The sequence below is a fragment of the Salvia hispanica genome, chromosome 4 (genome assembly GCF_023119035.1).
Source record: "Salvia hispanica cultivar TCC Black 2014 chromosome 4, UniMelb_Shisp_WGS_1.0, whole genome shotgun sequence".
NCBI lineage: Eukaryota > Viridiplantae > Streptophyta > Magnoliopsida > Lamiales > Lamiaceae > Salvia > Salvia hispanica.
This window is the reverse complement of record NC_062968.1, coordinates 57,781,352-57,797,459: the sequence shown is the minus strand read 5'-3', so window position 1 is coordinate 57,797,459 and position 16,108 is coordinate 57,781,352. Positions and strand designations below refer to the sequence as shown.

The 16,108-nt window shown below is 36.6% G+C and overlaps 4 protein-coding genes and 2 non-coding genes across 6 annotated transcripts; 3 read left to right on the top strand and 3 right to left on the bottom strand.

The window, feature by feature from the left end:
* Nucleotides 1-146: 146 nt before the first annotated feature.
* Nucleotides 147-1,231, bottom strand: LOC125219692 (heavy metal-associated isoprenylated plant protein 36-like). Its single transcript, XM_048121735.1, has 3 exons — nucleotides 1,100-1,231; nucleotides 935-1,010; nucleotides 147-855 (listed from the first exon to the last, which is right to left on the bottom strand). The coding sequence occupies exons 1-3, from the start codon at nucleotides 1,175-1,177 to the stop codon at nucleotides 260-262; spliced, it is 750 nt and encodes a 249-aa protein (XP_047977692.1). The 5' UTR covers nucleotides 1,178-1,231; the 3' UTR covers nucleotides 147-259.
* A 1,018-nt stretch (nucleotides 1,232-2,249) lies between these two features.
* TRNAG-CCC lies at nucleotides 2,250-2,320 on the top strand. Its single transcript has one exon. It is a non-coding gene; the product is annotated as a tRNA-Gly (tRNA).
* A 477-nt stretch (nucleotides 2,321-2,797) lies between these two features.
* LOC125223114 (pentatricopeptide repeat-containing protein At5g66520-like) lies at nucleotides 2,798-4,565 on the top strand. Its single transcript, XM_048126103.1, has one exon. It carries the CDS (start codon nucleotides 2,914-2,916, stop codon nucleotides 4,315-4,317), a length of 1,404 nt encoding a protein of 467 aa, XP_047982060.1. The 5' UTR covers nucleotides 2,798-2,913; the 3' UTR covers nucleotides 4,318-4,565.
* Nucleotides 4,552-4,625, top strand: TRNAV-AAC. Its single transcript has one exon. It is a non-coding gene; the product is annotated as a tRNA-Val (tRNA).
* A 406-nt stretch (nucleotides 4,626-5,031) lies between these two features.
* LOC125221512 (autophagy-related protein 18a-like) lies at nucleotides 5,032-8,203 on the bottom strand. The gene is made up of 5 exons (XM_048123630.1): nucleotides 8,174-8,203; nucleotides 7,241-7,930; nucleotides 6,772-6,976; nucleotides 6,144-6,270; nucleotides 5,032-5,379 (listed from the first exon to the last, which is right to left on the bottom strand). The coding sequence occupies exons 1-5, from the start codon at nucleotides 8,201-8,203 to the stop codon at nucleotides 5,289-5,291; spliced, it is 1,143 nt and encodes a 380-aa protein (XP_047979587.1). The 3' UTR covers nucleotides 5,032-5,288.
* A 2,097-nt stretch (nucleotides 8,204-10,300) lies between these two features.
* LOC125223858 (nuclear transcription factor Y subunit B-1-like) lies at nucleotides 10,301-10,981 on the bottom strand. The gene has a single exon (XM_048127163.1). It carries the CDS (start codon nucleotides 10,934-10,936, stop codon nucleotides 10,451-10,453), a length of 486 nt encoding a protein of 161 aa, XP_047983120.1. The 5' UTR covers nucleotides 10,937-10,981; the 3' UTR covers nucleotides 10,301-10,450.
* Between the last annotated feature and the right edge of the window lie 5,127 nt (nucleotides 10,982-16,108).

Below are 16,108 nucleotides of genomic sequence, written 5' to 3'. Positions count from 1 at the left end.
TCTCTTTCCCGGAAAGGAAAAATCTTTTGTCTTGTGTGTGCGTGTGAGAACCAGCATATATGCTTAGACAAAACATAACTCCTAGACACTAATTAAGATTAATGAAACTCTTCTATTCGACCAAAAAATGCAACTTAAATGACTGCTTTGTAAGAGAAACGGTCAAACTATATATATGTCCTACATTATCATAATCAATTACACAACATATCACCTTAATTCCCAAATAACAATATTGAGATGGGGAAATTAAAGAGAATCAGGAGATGGAGCAAGAGGTGTCATCTATGATTGAATCGGACGGTAGATAAGAGTCCGCGCCATAATACGCGTACGAATACCTAGGCATCGTATAATACCCCCTTCCCATACTCGCACTCTGTGGAGCACTATTGTAGCTCACCCCATACTCCGGCGTAGGATAGTAAAACTGCGGATAACTGAATACTTGCTGACGTGGAGAACTCTCATTCGTCTGCTCAACGGGCCCACCCATCGCACCTGGTGGAGCGCCTGGAGCCGCTCCACCAGGTGCACCACCGGCATTGGCGTTGGAGCTCTTCTTCTTTTTCTTTTTCTTCTTCTTCTTACCTCCACCCCCGCCGCCGCCTTGAGCTGGGGGAGGCTGTGCCCCGCCCTTCTCCTCCGCCTGATCCTCACCGGAAGAGTCACAGCCGGTTTTTGAGCCGTCGGTCTGATCAATTTTGCTCTCTCCGCCTTCTTTTGACTGATTTTCCGGCCAAAGCTCCGCGGTTTTTCCCGATTTGGTGAGCTTCTTGATCAACGTCTCAGATTCGACGTTACCGGTCACTACAACTCTGTGTTGCTTGGGATCTATCTCTATCTTATATACTCCTGGATTGGGATTAACATAATTTGTTTCTATTATTAATTGAAACAAAAACACAAATTAAAATAAAAGTTGCACGCATACCTTCAATACTTTGAAGGACTTTCTTTACTTTCTTTTGGCATCCACCACAATGAATTGACACTCTCAAGATCCATGTCTTCATCAAAAGATATATAAATTCATCCACTAATGATTATATACATAATGAAAAACCGGAAAATTAATACTCCACATATGATCATATACCTTATAGGTGAGGGGTTCGGGGCCTTCGCTGGTGCCACCGGCAGCGGCATCTCCTTCGCCGTCGGGAGCTTTTTCCATCCACTAGTGGAAGCGGATTGAGAAAAGAGGAGAGATCCTCACACAAGAAGAGAAACAACAATGGACACTTCTGTTCTACTTCTATTTCTAGTCCAGGAAAAAGAGGTCAAATCAAAACACACGACATGTGAAATGACTGATCCACCCTTGCCCTGTGGAAGCCACATCAGACGGACTATTACCGTCGACTTTGACACGTCATTGGAATAATGAGGCTGACAAATCAGAAAGGTAGATAAACCATTAGTAAAAGGGATGCAATTAAAGATTGAAAACTGAAAATGACAAATTAGAATGCATGAGAAACAACAATAACTCTTCCACATTAAGCAAGTTACAGTAACACTAGGCACAATAGTTTAGCCAAACCACAAAAACTTGTCACAAATCACATTATTTTATCAATTGTTGGCACCAATCACATTATTTTATCCAAAAAAAACTGAAAAAAAAGTTTTCCGGCATCCGCGGCGCCCCTCCATGCACCGTGTCCGCGCCAACTCCCCGGCCTGCCCATGTCCAACCCTCGCGGCCCCACCTTGTCCACCCCTATAGGGAGTCACGGCTCCCTGTTGTGGACACTCTAAAGGTGACTTGAAATAATGAGGTTTCACCGCGTGTGGCACTAATATTCCCCCTGCTTATCTTGTTTAAAAATTGATTTATAAGGATATAAGCAAAATTGGTTTATCGTTCCGCCAATGAAACACGCCGAGTCGCATTGCATAGAGGCAGCGGGATGTGGCGGGGCGACATGAAAGGCTTGAGCCCTTTATTCTACGTGTGTTTGTGTGCTGCACGGTTTTTCTTTTTATTAGTTGTTTTTATTTTATATTTCTTTTTTATGTATATCATATAAATGTATGTATATCAAATGAACACTACTCCATAATTAGCATTTTAAATAACAATTTTAAAATATAATTATCTAAAAAATAAAACTAAAGCATATATTTATTTTAAAAAATATTGTAAAACTGTATTTTAGTTGATAAAGATAAGCTCAGCAATTCATGTTTGAGTTTTCATGTCCGACAATGTGTAGTATAGTGCAATACTATTAACCAATGAAGCGCATCTAGTGTAGTGGTATCATAGTACCCTCCCACGGTACTGACCGGGGTTCGATTCCCCGGATGCGCATTTTTAACTTTTTTCGCTTCTTCAGTAATTTAGCCTTTGAAATGCATGGATTTTAACTTCTTCTTTTTTTTTTTTTTTTTGCTTCTTCATTTATTAAGCCTTTGAAATTCGAGTTAGTCAGCAATTCACAATTCATGGCATTTTAACTTTTTTTGCTTCTTTAGTAATTTGGCCTTTGAAATGCATGGATTTTAACTTTTTTTTTTTTCTTCTTAATTAATTTAGCCTTTGAAATTTGAATTATTCATTACTTCGGTGACTCATTTCCTTTTTTGGTACTCTCTCTTACTTTTTTTTCCGGTACTTTATTAACTCTCTTACTTTATTCACTTTCACTTACTAACAATACCTCCATTTTCTTAATCCCGTGCCGAAAAGTTTGTTGTCACTGTCTTGGAACGGAGAGGGAGTAATTTTCTTCATTAATTAAGCCTTTGAAATTGGAGTTAGTGAGCAATTCACAATCCATGGCAGGAATGATCAACTCTGCCACTGCAAGATTCATCCTTTCCTTAACCACTGGCTGCACAGCTCCGTCACACGTCTCATTAATTAAGCCTTTGAAATCCGAGTTATTCAGCAATTCACAATCCATGGCAGGAATGATGAACTATGCCACTGCAAGAATCCTCTATTTAATCCCTCGCTGCTCAGATCCGTCACACGTCTCTCAGATTCTAACGCAGCTTATCGTCCACAATCTAACCGCAGACACCACCTTCGCCGCCGCCTTCATCTCCTACTGCCGCAAACACAACCTCCTCACTTCCGCCGCCTTCCCCCTCTTCATTAACAACCACACCAGGCCCCACACCTTCGTCTGCAACACCCTTCTCAGAGCCTTCTCCCATTCCGATGCTCCTCAGACCTCTCCGATCATCTACTCTCACATGCACACAAACTCCATTCCCGCCAATCACTACACTTTCCCTTTCGTCCTCAAAGCCGCCGCGGATTTGAAGCTGATTCAAGGCGGGCAATCGGTGCATGCACAGATTATCAGATTAGGTTTTCTGAGCGATCTCTACGTTGGGAATTCTTTGGTCAATTTGTACGCTGTGGCTGCCGATTTTGAGATGTGTCTCAAGGTGTTCGATGAAATGCCTGTGAGAGATGTCGTGTCGTGGACTGTCGTGATCTCGGGGTTTAAGGATTCTGGGAGGTTTGATGATGCGTTATCAGCATTTGATAGGATGAGAAACGAGGGTGTGATGCCTAATCAGGTGACTGCAGTGAATGCTCTGGCTGCCTGCGCAGGCTCTGGAGCGTTGGATACGGGCGTGTGGTTGCACGATTATGTGAAGAGGAAGGAGTGGGAACTGGATGTCATTCTTGGTACATCGTTGATTGAAATGTATGGGAGATGCGGGAGGATTGAGGAAGGGTTGTGCGTTTTCGAGGAGATGAGTGAGAAGAATGTGTACACATGGAATGCAGTGATAAGAGGGCAAGCACTGTCCAAGAATGCGAAAGAGGCGTTGAGGTGGTTCTTGAGAATGGAGCGTGAAGGGATTCAACCTAATGCTGCTACTTTAACTGTAGTGCTCAGTGCTTGTGTGCATATTGGTGATGTGGAAATGGGGCAACGTATATTTTCTTCGTTAGTTGATGGAAAGTATGGAGTTCCACCCAGTGTGGAGCACTATAACTGTATGATTGATCTCTTGGCGCGTGCTAAGTTGTTTAATGAGGCGTGTAGGTTGATCAATGAGATGCCGTTTGAACCTTCTGTGAGTAGTTGGGGAGCTTTAGCTGCTGCCTGCCGAGCTCATGGTGCCAATGAGTTGGCTGAATTTGCTGCTTGGAAACTCGTGGAGTTGCAGCCGGAGGTCAGTGCGTATTACGTTGCCTTGTCTAATGTGTACGCAGAGAATGGGAGATGGAATGATGCAATGAGAGTGCGAGAATTGATGGCTGACAGAGGACTTAAGAAGGATATGGGTTGCAGCTTGGTCGAAGTTCAGAATTCAAAGCATCCCCTTGTGCTGGAAGCCTGAAGTTTAGCTTAGATCCCGTGTTTTGTCGAGGGGAACGCTGCAGCTACACTGTGAATACGATTGCTAGATTATTTGCATTAGTCGTGTTGAGTCCTTGATTCTTGATTATGAATTCTTGAATGGTGCAATGTAGTGGAAATGTTAGTAAAATAAGTGTATTTTACCTACGAAGTTATTGGATGGTTTATCTGTTGCATGCTTATTTATACAATGATTGAGAGATTAATGCAATGTGGTTTCGTGGTGTAGTTGGTTATCACGTCAGTCTAACACACTGAAGGTCTCCGGTTCGAGTCCGGGCGAAGCCATTTTATATTTTTTGTCTGCTAGCCTTATAATTGACCATGGAGATAACGTTACTGATTTGATAAGAGGACTCCAACTCATTCAACACTAACCAAACAACAATGATATATTTCAGCTGTCATCAATTGGATCTTCTAAGCCCCAGTAACCTTCTTCCAAGAGGGACGGGCCAAGAGCGTGGCAGCCCAGGCGGCGACACAGGGCCTCGCCTCGAACACGGCCTTAACCTTGGTGTTTAACAAGTTGGCTATGATCAGAATGTGGTGCAGATCGGCCAGAGAGAAGTCTTCGCCGCCCAAGTACTTTGAGTTGGCCAAACGGTTCTCGTACACGTCAAGAACCGCCGCTAACTCGGCTTGGCCCTGCTAGATGGAAGTAACACCTCCGCATAAAAATAATGGCACTAGATGACATAATAATATTTCATGCTCCATTATGAATAATAATATTACTCCGTATACAGTAGTCAGCAGATGACATAATAAAACAATTGAATGTAGAAGCAGATATTGTTGTTATTTCCATTTTTTTACAATACTAAACTGGTTATAAATTAAGCAGTTTCACTCTGTTGGTTTCATTTACGGGTGGATATTTACAACTTCATCGTGAACCCACAAATTAGCAGCGGGAAAAACATTAGCAGCAGAGGCAGGGAGGTCATGCTAAAATGCTTCTTCTGGCTTCAGGAAATTGTGATACTCCAACTGTGTCATCTCCCCACCATTCCCTGGCTCGAATTTGCACCGGTAGAAGCTGCATATACGAATCCAACTAGTCAATATCTTTTCTTCTCTCTCAATAACTTACTAAGAGACGGATGTACATATAGAGATACGTACACAAGTAGATATCTCTTGCTAAAACAGAATAGTATAAGAGGCCCATATATTATGGGAGGCAAATGCAAAATGTCTACCAAACAAACGGACATTTCTACTCTAGTTAATACTTCCTCTGAAGTTGCTAAGCATCATTAGTTCATTTTGACAAATTTCTTAATAATTGTAAGAATGTCTAAAACAAACCTTAAGCAAAATCAGTTGAGTATAATTGTTTTCCCAAGCTCGAATTTTGCAGCTCAAAACATCATATGCTATTGCTGGCCTAGCCAACCCAACTTTAATAATCTACCTAAGTATCAGCTTTACAAGGCAAAGAAATTGTTTAACATGTCACCGCCTATAGAGGTGGGTGACAGCCATATATCCTTATTTCACTATTTAAATCTATCAGTTCTTGTGGTGCTTCACTACTAATCTTTTCTTCTACTTGAGACAAAAACGTGTAAAGTTGACAGATGTACAGAAACCCCGTCTATCCAGACCAATCAGCCAATATACCCAGTCTTTAGCCAGTTGTAGAATTAGAATAGAAACAGTCCTACCAAAGGTTTGTGATTATAAAAGCCCAAGTCTATGATACAGGAGTGAGGAGCCTAGCAGCTGCATGCAAACTTGGAAAAATAAAAACTTCCAAACGGATTGAAGCAGTACTACTTGGATTTAAGAAAAACTGACCTTCCATCCAAGCCAAGAATTACCACTGTATTCTTCTGGTGACCAAAAGCAACAATATATTGATATCCTTCAGGTAAACGAAACTGAGCCACCGACCATTCTGAGCTGAAATATTTCGGAAGGACTCCTGCCAAAACAAAAGAAAACTGAATCAGTAGGCCCAGAAATGTTCAAAGAAAGGCAGTACATACTCTCAGTTTCCTCATGAAGGATGCATAACCAGGTCTAACTACTAGTAGCTTTTACAGCCATCAAATGGGGAAAACAAAGAAAGAAGCCGAATAGAATTTTCAAGGGAAACCTAGAAAAGAGCTCCTCAAAGCAACACAATAAAACCAAGCAGTATCCGAGATTTGACAATGGCAGACATGCACGATTTAAGAAGATTATACGGAGTAGATAACAAATTCGGTTTCCAACAATGCATTAATGATGTTATAAAAACTATAGTACGATAGTAAGTTGTTTATTTAAGAATTCTCATTCAATTTTACATTAGTACTTGTGGAAAATAATCTAATCCAATTTCCTTCTAAACTCAGATGAATCTAAGGCAACCAATTAGCAGGCTCCATGATAAATTAAGAGAACCAATTCCATTCAATAAGAGTAAAACTCAGCATTATACCTTTAATGAAAGACAATGAAGAACCTGGCATCACAGCAGAAGGGTTATCAGGAGGGCTATTTGACCTCTCGCTTCCGACATTCCCAGAATTAACCTTAAGGCTGAAAACATGAACAGTGCCCTTATCACTTGACACTGCCAACCACTGAGCTGTGGATGAGAATGCCATGCTATATATCTCTGCCCTATCTGCACCCCTTCGGACCTGCAGCATATTACAAGTGGGCTCTTCTTAGGCCATTTTTCCATGGATAGAGCATTAACACAAACAAACTTATCAAGGCGCAACACATAGAAAACAAAAACAAAATCAGATTACATCTTTCTTCCCCACTTCAGAACAATAGCATTGTCACCAACATACCAACACCAATTGTTGCAGTTGAATGTATCAGCTACTTTTATGGAACAATCAAATAATCAACTCAAGCTGAATGGTCTACATTATAGTATGAGAACAAGAATTAACCTCCTGCAGCAGAGTCCCATGGTGTGTATTATATATCCTAACGAGCGTCCCCTTAGTGCTAGCAGTTGCGAGCATATTGCCGTCTTGCGAGAGCGTAATGCAGGCAATTCTGGAATCATGAGCCATGATGAATTTAGTCCTCTTTGAAGCGTAATGTTCCACCCTAACCTGCCCCTTCTGCAGGCCAGGGCAAACCAGCACAAACGATCCCGCAACCTGAGACACCGCACAGAGCCCCTTGGGGTTGGCAATAGTCTCAATCTGATGCAGCAGCTTCAAATCCGCGAAATTGTAGACAAAAATCTTCTGCTCGAGAACAACAATAATCCGATCCCGCCGAAGCCGAACCCCGCGCACTTCAGACCTGAAGGAGAGCTCACCGATGCACCTGCTCTGATGGTCGTCCCAAATCATGACCTTATTCAAGGGATACTGCGGCGAGTGGCCTCCGCCGACCAGCGCAAGTATATTGCAACGGAAGAGCATCTCGACGGCGCCAACTCCGGCGCCGAAATCACGGCGGAAGATCTCGCGGAAGGGATCGCAGTTGTATATTCGGAAGCCGCGATCGGTGCCAGAGGCGAAGCAGGCGTGGTCCTGGTTGAAGGAGAAGTGGAGGAGCTTGATCGGGCTAGGGTTTGGAGAAGAAAGTACGAAAGAATAGTAAACCGAGCACACCGCAGAAAGATTCTAAATATGAGTTGTCCCCCTTGGATTCGAGAAGAAGGAAATGAAGAACGGGAACGAAACGAAATAGGGCGTTTCTAGCTCTAGTTTCGGATGAGCTTCTCCCAATTATGTCTGGTAATAGAATAGGACGGCTTGCTCTGACCAAGACTCTACTTTTTGCTCTGTCTGTGGAGCGTATGAATTTCCTTGAATGTAGATAGACCAAAAGAGGGAATGAAGGGATAGGAATAGGAATTATAGTACCATTGGAAAAAGGGGCACCTGTGGGAACATCTCTACTGACGAACCATTTCAATAGTACGGGTGCTGCCGTGCCACGAGGCACGACCATGGAAGTAATTAAAAATAAAAAGTTATGTAGTTGGACCATCTGTTCTATCCCTTAGAGTTTTGCTTCTCTAGAGAAGATGAGAGGCTAAAAATGAAAGTGTTCACAACACATACCGAAAGGATAAGGATACGAATTAAGCCGACCATTAATGATAGGCCGTCCTACTATAAGTGAGATATTTCCTTTTATGGCAAAAACCAACACTCTCACTTTATCCTCTCTCTTACTTTTTGTCTCTACTTTTTTCACTTCTAAAATTGGTGTCCAAAAGAAATGTCTCACGTGGAGGGAGTATAAAGTAACTATGAAAATTTTAAATATATTAATTATAAAATTAAAAGTATAAATTTAATTATCAAAATAATTTTTAGCTAAATTTAATTTTAACCATGATTTGATTATTTTTTTAATATTAAAAATTATTTTTTAAAATTAACTCTAAATTTTTAATTTTTAATTAATCCTAAATTTTAATTTTAATATTAAAAAAAATAATCGAATCACAATTAAAATTAAATTTAGTTACAAGTTATTTTGGTAATTAAATTTATAATTTTAATTTTTATAATTAATATACTCTCTTCGTCCACGAAAAATAGACCACATTTGTCATTTTAGTTGTCCACGAAAAATAAACCATGTTTAAAAAAATTAAGTTCAACATTTAGCAATAACTATTAGTGTCAACAATATCAAATTAGCAACAACTGATTTCAATCATTAGCAATAGCACAACACGGACATACACGCATACACTGCACAAAATACACATACAACACATACACACGCACATCATAAACATGTAGTAGTAAGAAAAATGAGGGAATGAGGTACTTACGGGTAGAAATTAAATGACATGCAGTAGCAACTAAATGTGGCAACATGCTTATGTATATGTAGCATATATTTGTGGTGGCATCTTTTAGAGTGTCATAAGTTATAGATGTACTGATAGTCTATTTTCCTAGAAGTGTAAATAGACAACTGTAATTTATACTAAAATTAAATTAAATTTATAAAACATGTACCAACGAATTAGTTTGTTAGAAAACAAGTACAGGTCAATCAGTCGATGAAATTACCAGTAGTTTTGTTGCATTCACTTTGTGGCATAACCCATCGAGGGATTTAGCGAAAGTCAATTTCGTCGTAATCCATCGACTAGTAACAACGAATAATAATCCGTCGATGAGTAACACCCATTTTTAGTGCATATTAGGGTCTATTTCATACTCCTATTATCTTATGGTGAGAGACACATAGCTAGCTAGCTAGCTAGTTGCTATTCACAAGTATTTTGAGAGTAATATATAAGTGGTCCCTTTCGGCATCTAGGGCTTCTCCATTGTTTAATTGGGAATACAACAAGTTATATTTCTTATTACATAGTTAATTAATTGGGCAACAAAAGTCGAGTACTTTATCTTACAAATTTGATACTAGATGCTCGGGGTGTACAACAATATTTTCAAGAATACACGAACTGGACAACAACGTGTCAAGTGCACATTTATTTGGACTAGAGTGCTTTGATCTACTATTTTAAAAGTTATTTTAAGAAATAAACTCGTTTTCCTAGATGCATCAAAATATTTTTTTAATTTGCTAAAAAAGGTAACTGAATGAGAAGCAGCAGCAGCAGCGTCTGGATTGCAAAATTTTTGGGTATTTGACTCCAACAAGTTCACCTAGAAAACCTCACAGATTTTACTTAAGTGAACTCCTTATATATGTAGTAGTACTATAGATCTCGATATCTAGTCAAATTTTGTCATTTTGATAGGTTCGCGAAAATTTGAAATATAAAGGCGATAGCTCTAATTAATGTATTTCAAAGTTAAACAAGTGTAAAATGGAGTAGCTTGAAGAGCTGAAATCTGAATCATCTTGCTTTGACTTGAATCGAAATACCTAACCCTAATTCGAATTTCTTATCTGCAAGATTAAAGTTAATCATAACATTCCCAAACTGCAAATCCCAATCTTGGTTTTATACAAATACAAGCTTCAAATCAATTCCACAAACTCAAAACACCAAATTAGTAAGCAATGAAATTAGAAAAGTTTTAGGTATTCATACAGCCCCAACTGGTTCAGAATACTTAAAAAAGAAGAAGAAAAATCACAGTAATTTGCAGCAACAAGATACTTAATTAAAAATCAGATTTAATCAAAGCATACTTTTCTAATTAAATCCTCCTCTTATCCATGAGATCGAAGCTGAAGTGCAGCGGCTCGGGGGCGGCGGCCTCGGCCGCAGCCGCCTTGTTCTGATTAGCCAGCCTCTCCCCCTCGGCCTCCCTATACCGAATAAGGTACCTCTTGAGGGAGTCCCCGTAGTCGTCGAATCCCAGGCTCCCGAGAGCCCAGCAGATGTCGTCCCCGTTGACGGTCTTCCTCTTCTCGCGGTGGCACTTGTCGGAGGCCTCGCCGGTGACGAAGCTGATGAACTCAGAGACGCATTCCTGCATGGTCTCCTTCGCCTCCTTGGAGATCTTCGCGTTGGGCGGGAGGATCTGCTTCATGATCCTCCCGACATTCGCGATGGGGAGGAGCCGCTCCTGCTCCCTCACCGCGCCCTCCTCTTCGTCTCCTCCTCCGCCACCGGAAACTGCATAATTAGATCGAAAGCCTCTTTGCTTGTTTGAGTGATTAGGGCCTATGCTGTCCACCATCTTTCTATATAGAGAAACCTTTGGATCCTCTCACACACAGACACGTTGCAAACCCCCTCACTTACCTTGTATATATAGACATATATACACCATATTTTTGGATATGTCTATGCCTGTAGTTTATAATAAAGTCTTAATTAGATGGATGGGAAAGTGTTGGTATTGAGAATAGATTAATTATAACCATGATCAACTTTTTAGTCGGAAGTTCGAGCTATATCTCAGACGCAGAAATAAACGTAGGTAGTGGCTAAACTTTCAAAATTCTACTTAAAAATGAAATTTTAGGTAATTTTGATTATTAATAGGGGCTTTTATATAATGATATGTGTAAACTATGAATAAATTTAATAACTTTATTATAGAAAAAAGCTAAAAAAATTAATTCATTAGGGGCTAAAGCCCCTCCTCTTGTACATGTAGTTATAGTATATGTGAGCTCTTAAGAGCCTATATATTAAATATTCTTTTATTTTTTATTTGGATTTTGTAAGATGGTTATAAGTAGAGGATGCAACTTCGTGACTGGTGTCCTAGTTTTGTGTCAAGAAAAATATTTGTTTAAATTCAAAACCTAGTTATAAAATCTATATAATATCTTAAATTTGTCATGTCAAGTATCATCACACACACACACACACTTGAAGGCAACTTAATATTTTTAGTGAAATTGTAAATTGAAGCGAGTTAGGTCACCTTTCTCGGTGTTAATTAAATTGTTAGTTAATTAAATTCCAGCAATTTAAACACCTTAAATATTAGTAGTACTAGTTAATTATTGAAAAGAGAAAAGGACTTGTGCAATTCTTTATTCATTTATAGTAACTAAGCTTATAGATGGTCCCCTCTTACGTTTGCTCTCAAATTGGTGTACTATAATAATTAGATTAGCAAGTTAATTATGGATTACTGTGGTGCACAGGTGCCTGGCGCAGAGTGCATTGGTTGCTACGTACCAAACAAAACCTAAAAAGAACCAAATTTTGAGGATTATAATCCAAACCCATGTTGGATTACCTGTACTACTTAATTAGGTCTAGCTGCACATATTACTATATATGTACATATCTCTCTTTCATATTTATTTGTATGTATTACCTACCCTACTCGATAACCTATATATGGATATGTAAATCTTTTAATTTATCCATTCCGAGAAATCTAGTATGCAGAATCTATTACCATAAATCCATAATATTATTGTTTGGTTTCTGGAACGACAAGAAAAACATGGCTTAAAGTAATTATAATTAGGCTTATTTTCTTTTTCCTTAATTCTTTTCTTTCCCTCGTTTAACAATAAGACCTGTCACAAAAAACTTGACATTCTTATATTATAATATAAATCACAAATTAATAAAAACTTATTAATCAAATTGGCACACTTATTTTACGATATAAATTACAAATTAATAGTAAAAATTATTAATCAAATATTATAATCTAAATGGATATAATTGAAGCGTCCCATTAGTAATGGTTCCCTATTTAAAGGACATCATATATCTTTATCAGTTCAATGTAATTTAGATTTAGATAAATCCATATGTCATTTTCCTTAAGTGCTGAGTTTTCCGCTGAACAGTTAACCCCTAACACCATCAAGATTGGCAAGATTGTGACATCAAACATATAGTAATCAGCTGTACATGAATAAAAAAGAATTAGAAAAAGTGGTCACCAATAATTGACTTGCCCAATCTACGTACCAATACAAATACCTAATTCATTAATCCCTTCCATATCTAGAAGCCCTGTTTTAAAAAAATAATCAATTAATTAATAGCAAGTAATTAAATAAGTGTAGCCATTCCAAATTATGTTTATGCCTCGTGTATTTAACGTAATCATATATTTTAAAAAATCAGTTTAATTTTATGGTTATGTTTAAGGGGAGTAAAAGCACCCACCAATCAAATTTAATTATATTTATTTATATATCATCAAATTTTGTTATTTAAGTGAATATCTGTGTAAATATCTCTATCATCCTGACAATATTAGTTAAATCATAAAGATATAGTTTACGGAAATTTAGAAAATTCTGTACTTAACTAGATAGGAGTATGATTTTTTTCTCCTAGCCCGTGCACTTAGGGATAATTCCCTATAAAATACGAGGTATTTTGATAAAATAATGGGTAAATTCTCTATAAAATTGTGAGGTTTGATCAAATTTTGGTCAGTCGTGTATTTTTCAAATTTTAATGACAAATGAAGTTCGAAAAATGATAATAGATGAGATTCAATTGCAGCTCAACTTACTTAATGTTAGGTAATCTAGAGCTGTAATTATGACGGCATGCTGATGGCATTTGTGTGAATTACGATACTACTGTGAATTATGTACCCTAATAGAGTAAAAGGGTAGTTAGTTAATTACTATTAGAGCATCTCCGATCATTTACACTAAACTCAAACTCATTTTAATGTAAATGTCACATTAAATATGATTTTACTCCGAACCATTTACACTAAATTCAAACTTAAAAGGATATTCTCTACATTAGGCCTTTTTTACTCACAAAATTAATTTAAAAAAATTTTGGGTTTGAGTTTAATGTAAACCTTGTTTTTCTCAAAAATAAAAAATGGGATTGGTTTTTGGGTACTATTAGATTATCTCCAACAATTTACACTAAACTCAAACCCATTTTAGTGTAAATGTCACATCAAATATGATTTTACTCTAACCATTCACACTAAACTCAAACTTAAAAGAATATTCTCTATATTATGTCTTTTTTACTCACAAAATTTGAAAAAAAATTGGATTTGAGTTTAGTGTAAACCTAGAGATGTGTAAGAAGTATTTCTTTTTTCAAAAAATCCAAAATAGGATTGGTTTTGAAGTACTAATATTGGAACTAATTACCTATCTCATTACTGGGTAACAATTCTTTCTGATCATATATGTATCTAAGTTTACCATTCATATTGTTAATTTTTGGCCATTCGGAAAACTCATATATACACCGAATCAGAAAAAATCGAGATAACAAAATCTCCATTTCCGTTTGTTAATTCATTAGAATTTTTCGTCATACATAAATATATCTTTGAACAATCATCCACGTGTTTTCATGCTTAGGATTTTAAATAATTAATTAAAAATGATAGTATCAATATACGTATCATTTGAATACATTATATATTATATATAGCATCGTTAATATGTCCTTAGGAATATTATTTTTCTGTTTACATATGATATAGTACAACTTACACCAAGAATAATAGTAGGAGTAATATGGAATTTCTTAGAGATTAAAAAAAAAAAAGATAACATAAGAGAGCAAAACCTAAATGAAGAATAAAAATGTGTCAGCTTCAATTGCCAATGGCTGTGAACTTAAGTGAATAGTGTTTGTAAGGTAAAGTGGTCAATATATATACCGATTCACTCTTTATTGGAATCCTAAATAATTATTAATATTCATAATTCGGAATATATCCAATATGCCCATTATAACATTCATTACTATTTCCACTATATTACTTAGTAATTTATTATTGGGGTTTAACCAATAATAATGTTCCAGCCGTACAGTGAATTCACTATTGCATGGGACAGGGAATGTGGTTCAAAAATCAGCTTGAAATAAACAAATATTATGTGACTTTTGGTCTTATCAAGTAGGAAAAGCATTTTAGGACCACAAACTAAAGTAGGGATCTGGTTCAATTTTTACTTCATTAATTTACTTATTTAAAAGTGAAAAGTTTTTGGTGCTAATATATAAGCTGATATATATATTGATAATGGATCATATAGTACTCAAGTTGAAGTTTAGACAATAGATAATTAATTCGTAATATCAAATTTCATTCGCACATTCCTCACATCCAATATTCGCATTCCACAATATTTTCTAGGTATTAGGAGTCTGATCCCATGTTATATTTGAACCAAATAAAATAAATCAAGTGGCTAATTGTATTTTGTTAATGCCTTTTCAAAAAAAATTAATAGAGGTCGAGAATATTTTTGAAATGATCCTAAAATAGAATATGCATCCTTTTATATTCGAACACCAAAGACTCTTATTTTTTGAGGTTGACTTTTAGCCATCCAATCTACAACATTTTGTATATTTAATCCAACCATATGACTTCACAGATTTTCTTTTATTGAATTTAACAACGACATGATGATGGAATATTCCACCAAAATAGAAAATGAATTGCTATTTTGGGGTTGGAAATAAGGTGTTCGCAATAGAGAATGTGGAGAAATATTATAATACATTAATTAGGTGTGATGGTCGCATTTTGAGATTTGAAATTAGTGAAATTATTGTGGTTTGGTAAGTGAATGATTAAAGAAAGCTAACCAACATGATGTAAAACGGTGTACGTGAACGTAAAAAAATCAATAAGCACTACGCGCGATTGGTTAAATATAAATAGAATAAATCAACATAAAAAATAATTAATGTTAAAAAAATTACAATTAGTTTAACAAAAATAGAATTTTTTTAAAAAAAATTGAAATATTACAATAAGTTCAATTAATATAGTTAGATAGAGAGCATAAATAAAAATAAAAATAAAATACTTATGCATGCTCAATCCGAACAATTGTTGGAAATGGGCTTGTTGAGATATTTAAATGTAGGTTGTCCAACATAGAAAATGACTAGTGAATCACTCCTCATCTAACTAATTGGAATGCTTCTCTGACAACTTCGAAATGTATTCTTTGCACTAAAAAGCTTAGTATCTTTTAATGATACAAAAATCGAAATGCAATTATCTGTGTTGAAAAGTTTTAAAAATAACAACAATTTAGAATGCAAAAAAAAAGTCCTTAAATTAAGGATAAATTTACTTAATCTTTTATTTTATTTTTTAGTTGGGATATCGACAATAAGGATATTTTTTAAAGTGTCGATAGTAAATTTAGAAACACAATTAACGTGTTTAACTGTTTAAGGGCATATGAAACAACTTAGAAAGGTATTCTTCAAACATGGGATTTTAAATTTGGGCTTTCCGACCACTTACGAAATGTATACTTCAAATTAGGGCTTTCACATTTATGTTCCATGTTTCAGCCCAATATCGCAATTATCATTTTTCTTTGTAATTATTTTGTTGCATGTGAGTTTAATACACAACCATTTCTCAAGAATTAAAGTTACTAACTAATGAAGAAGTTGACAAAAAAAA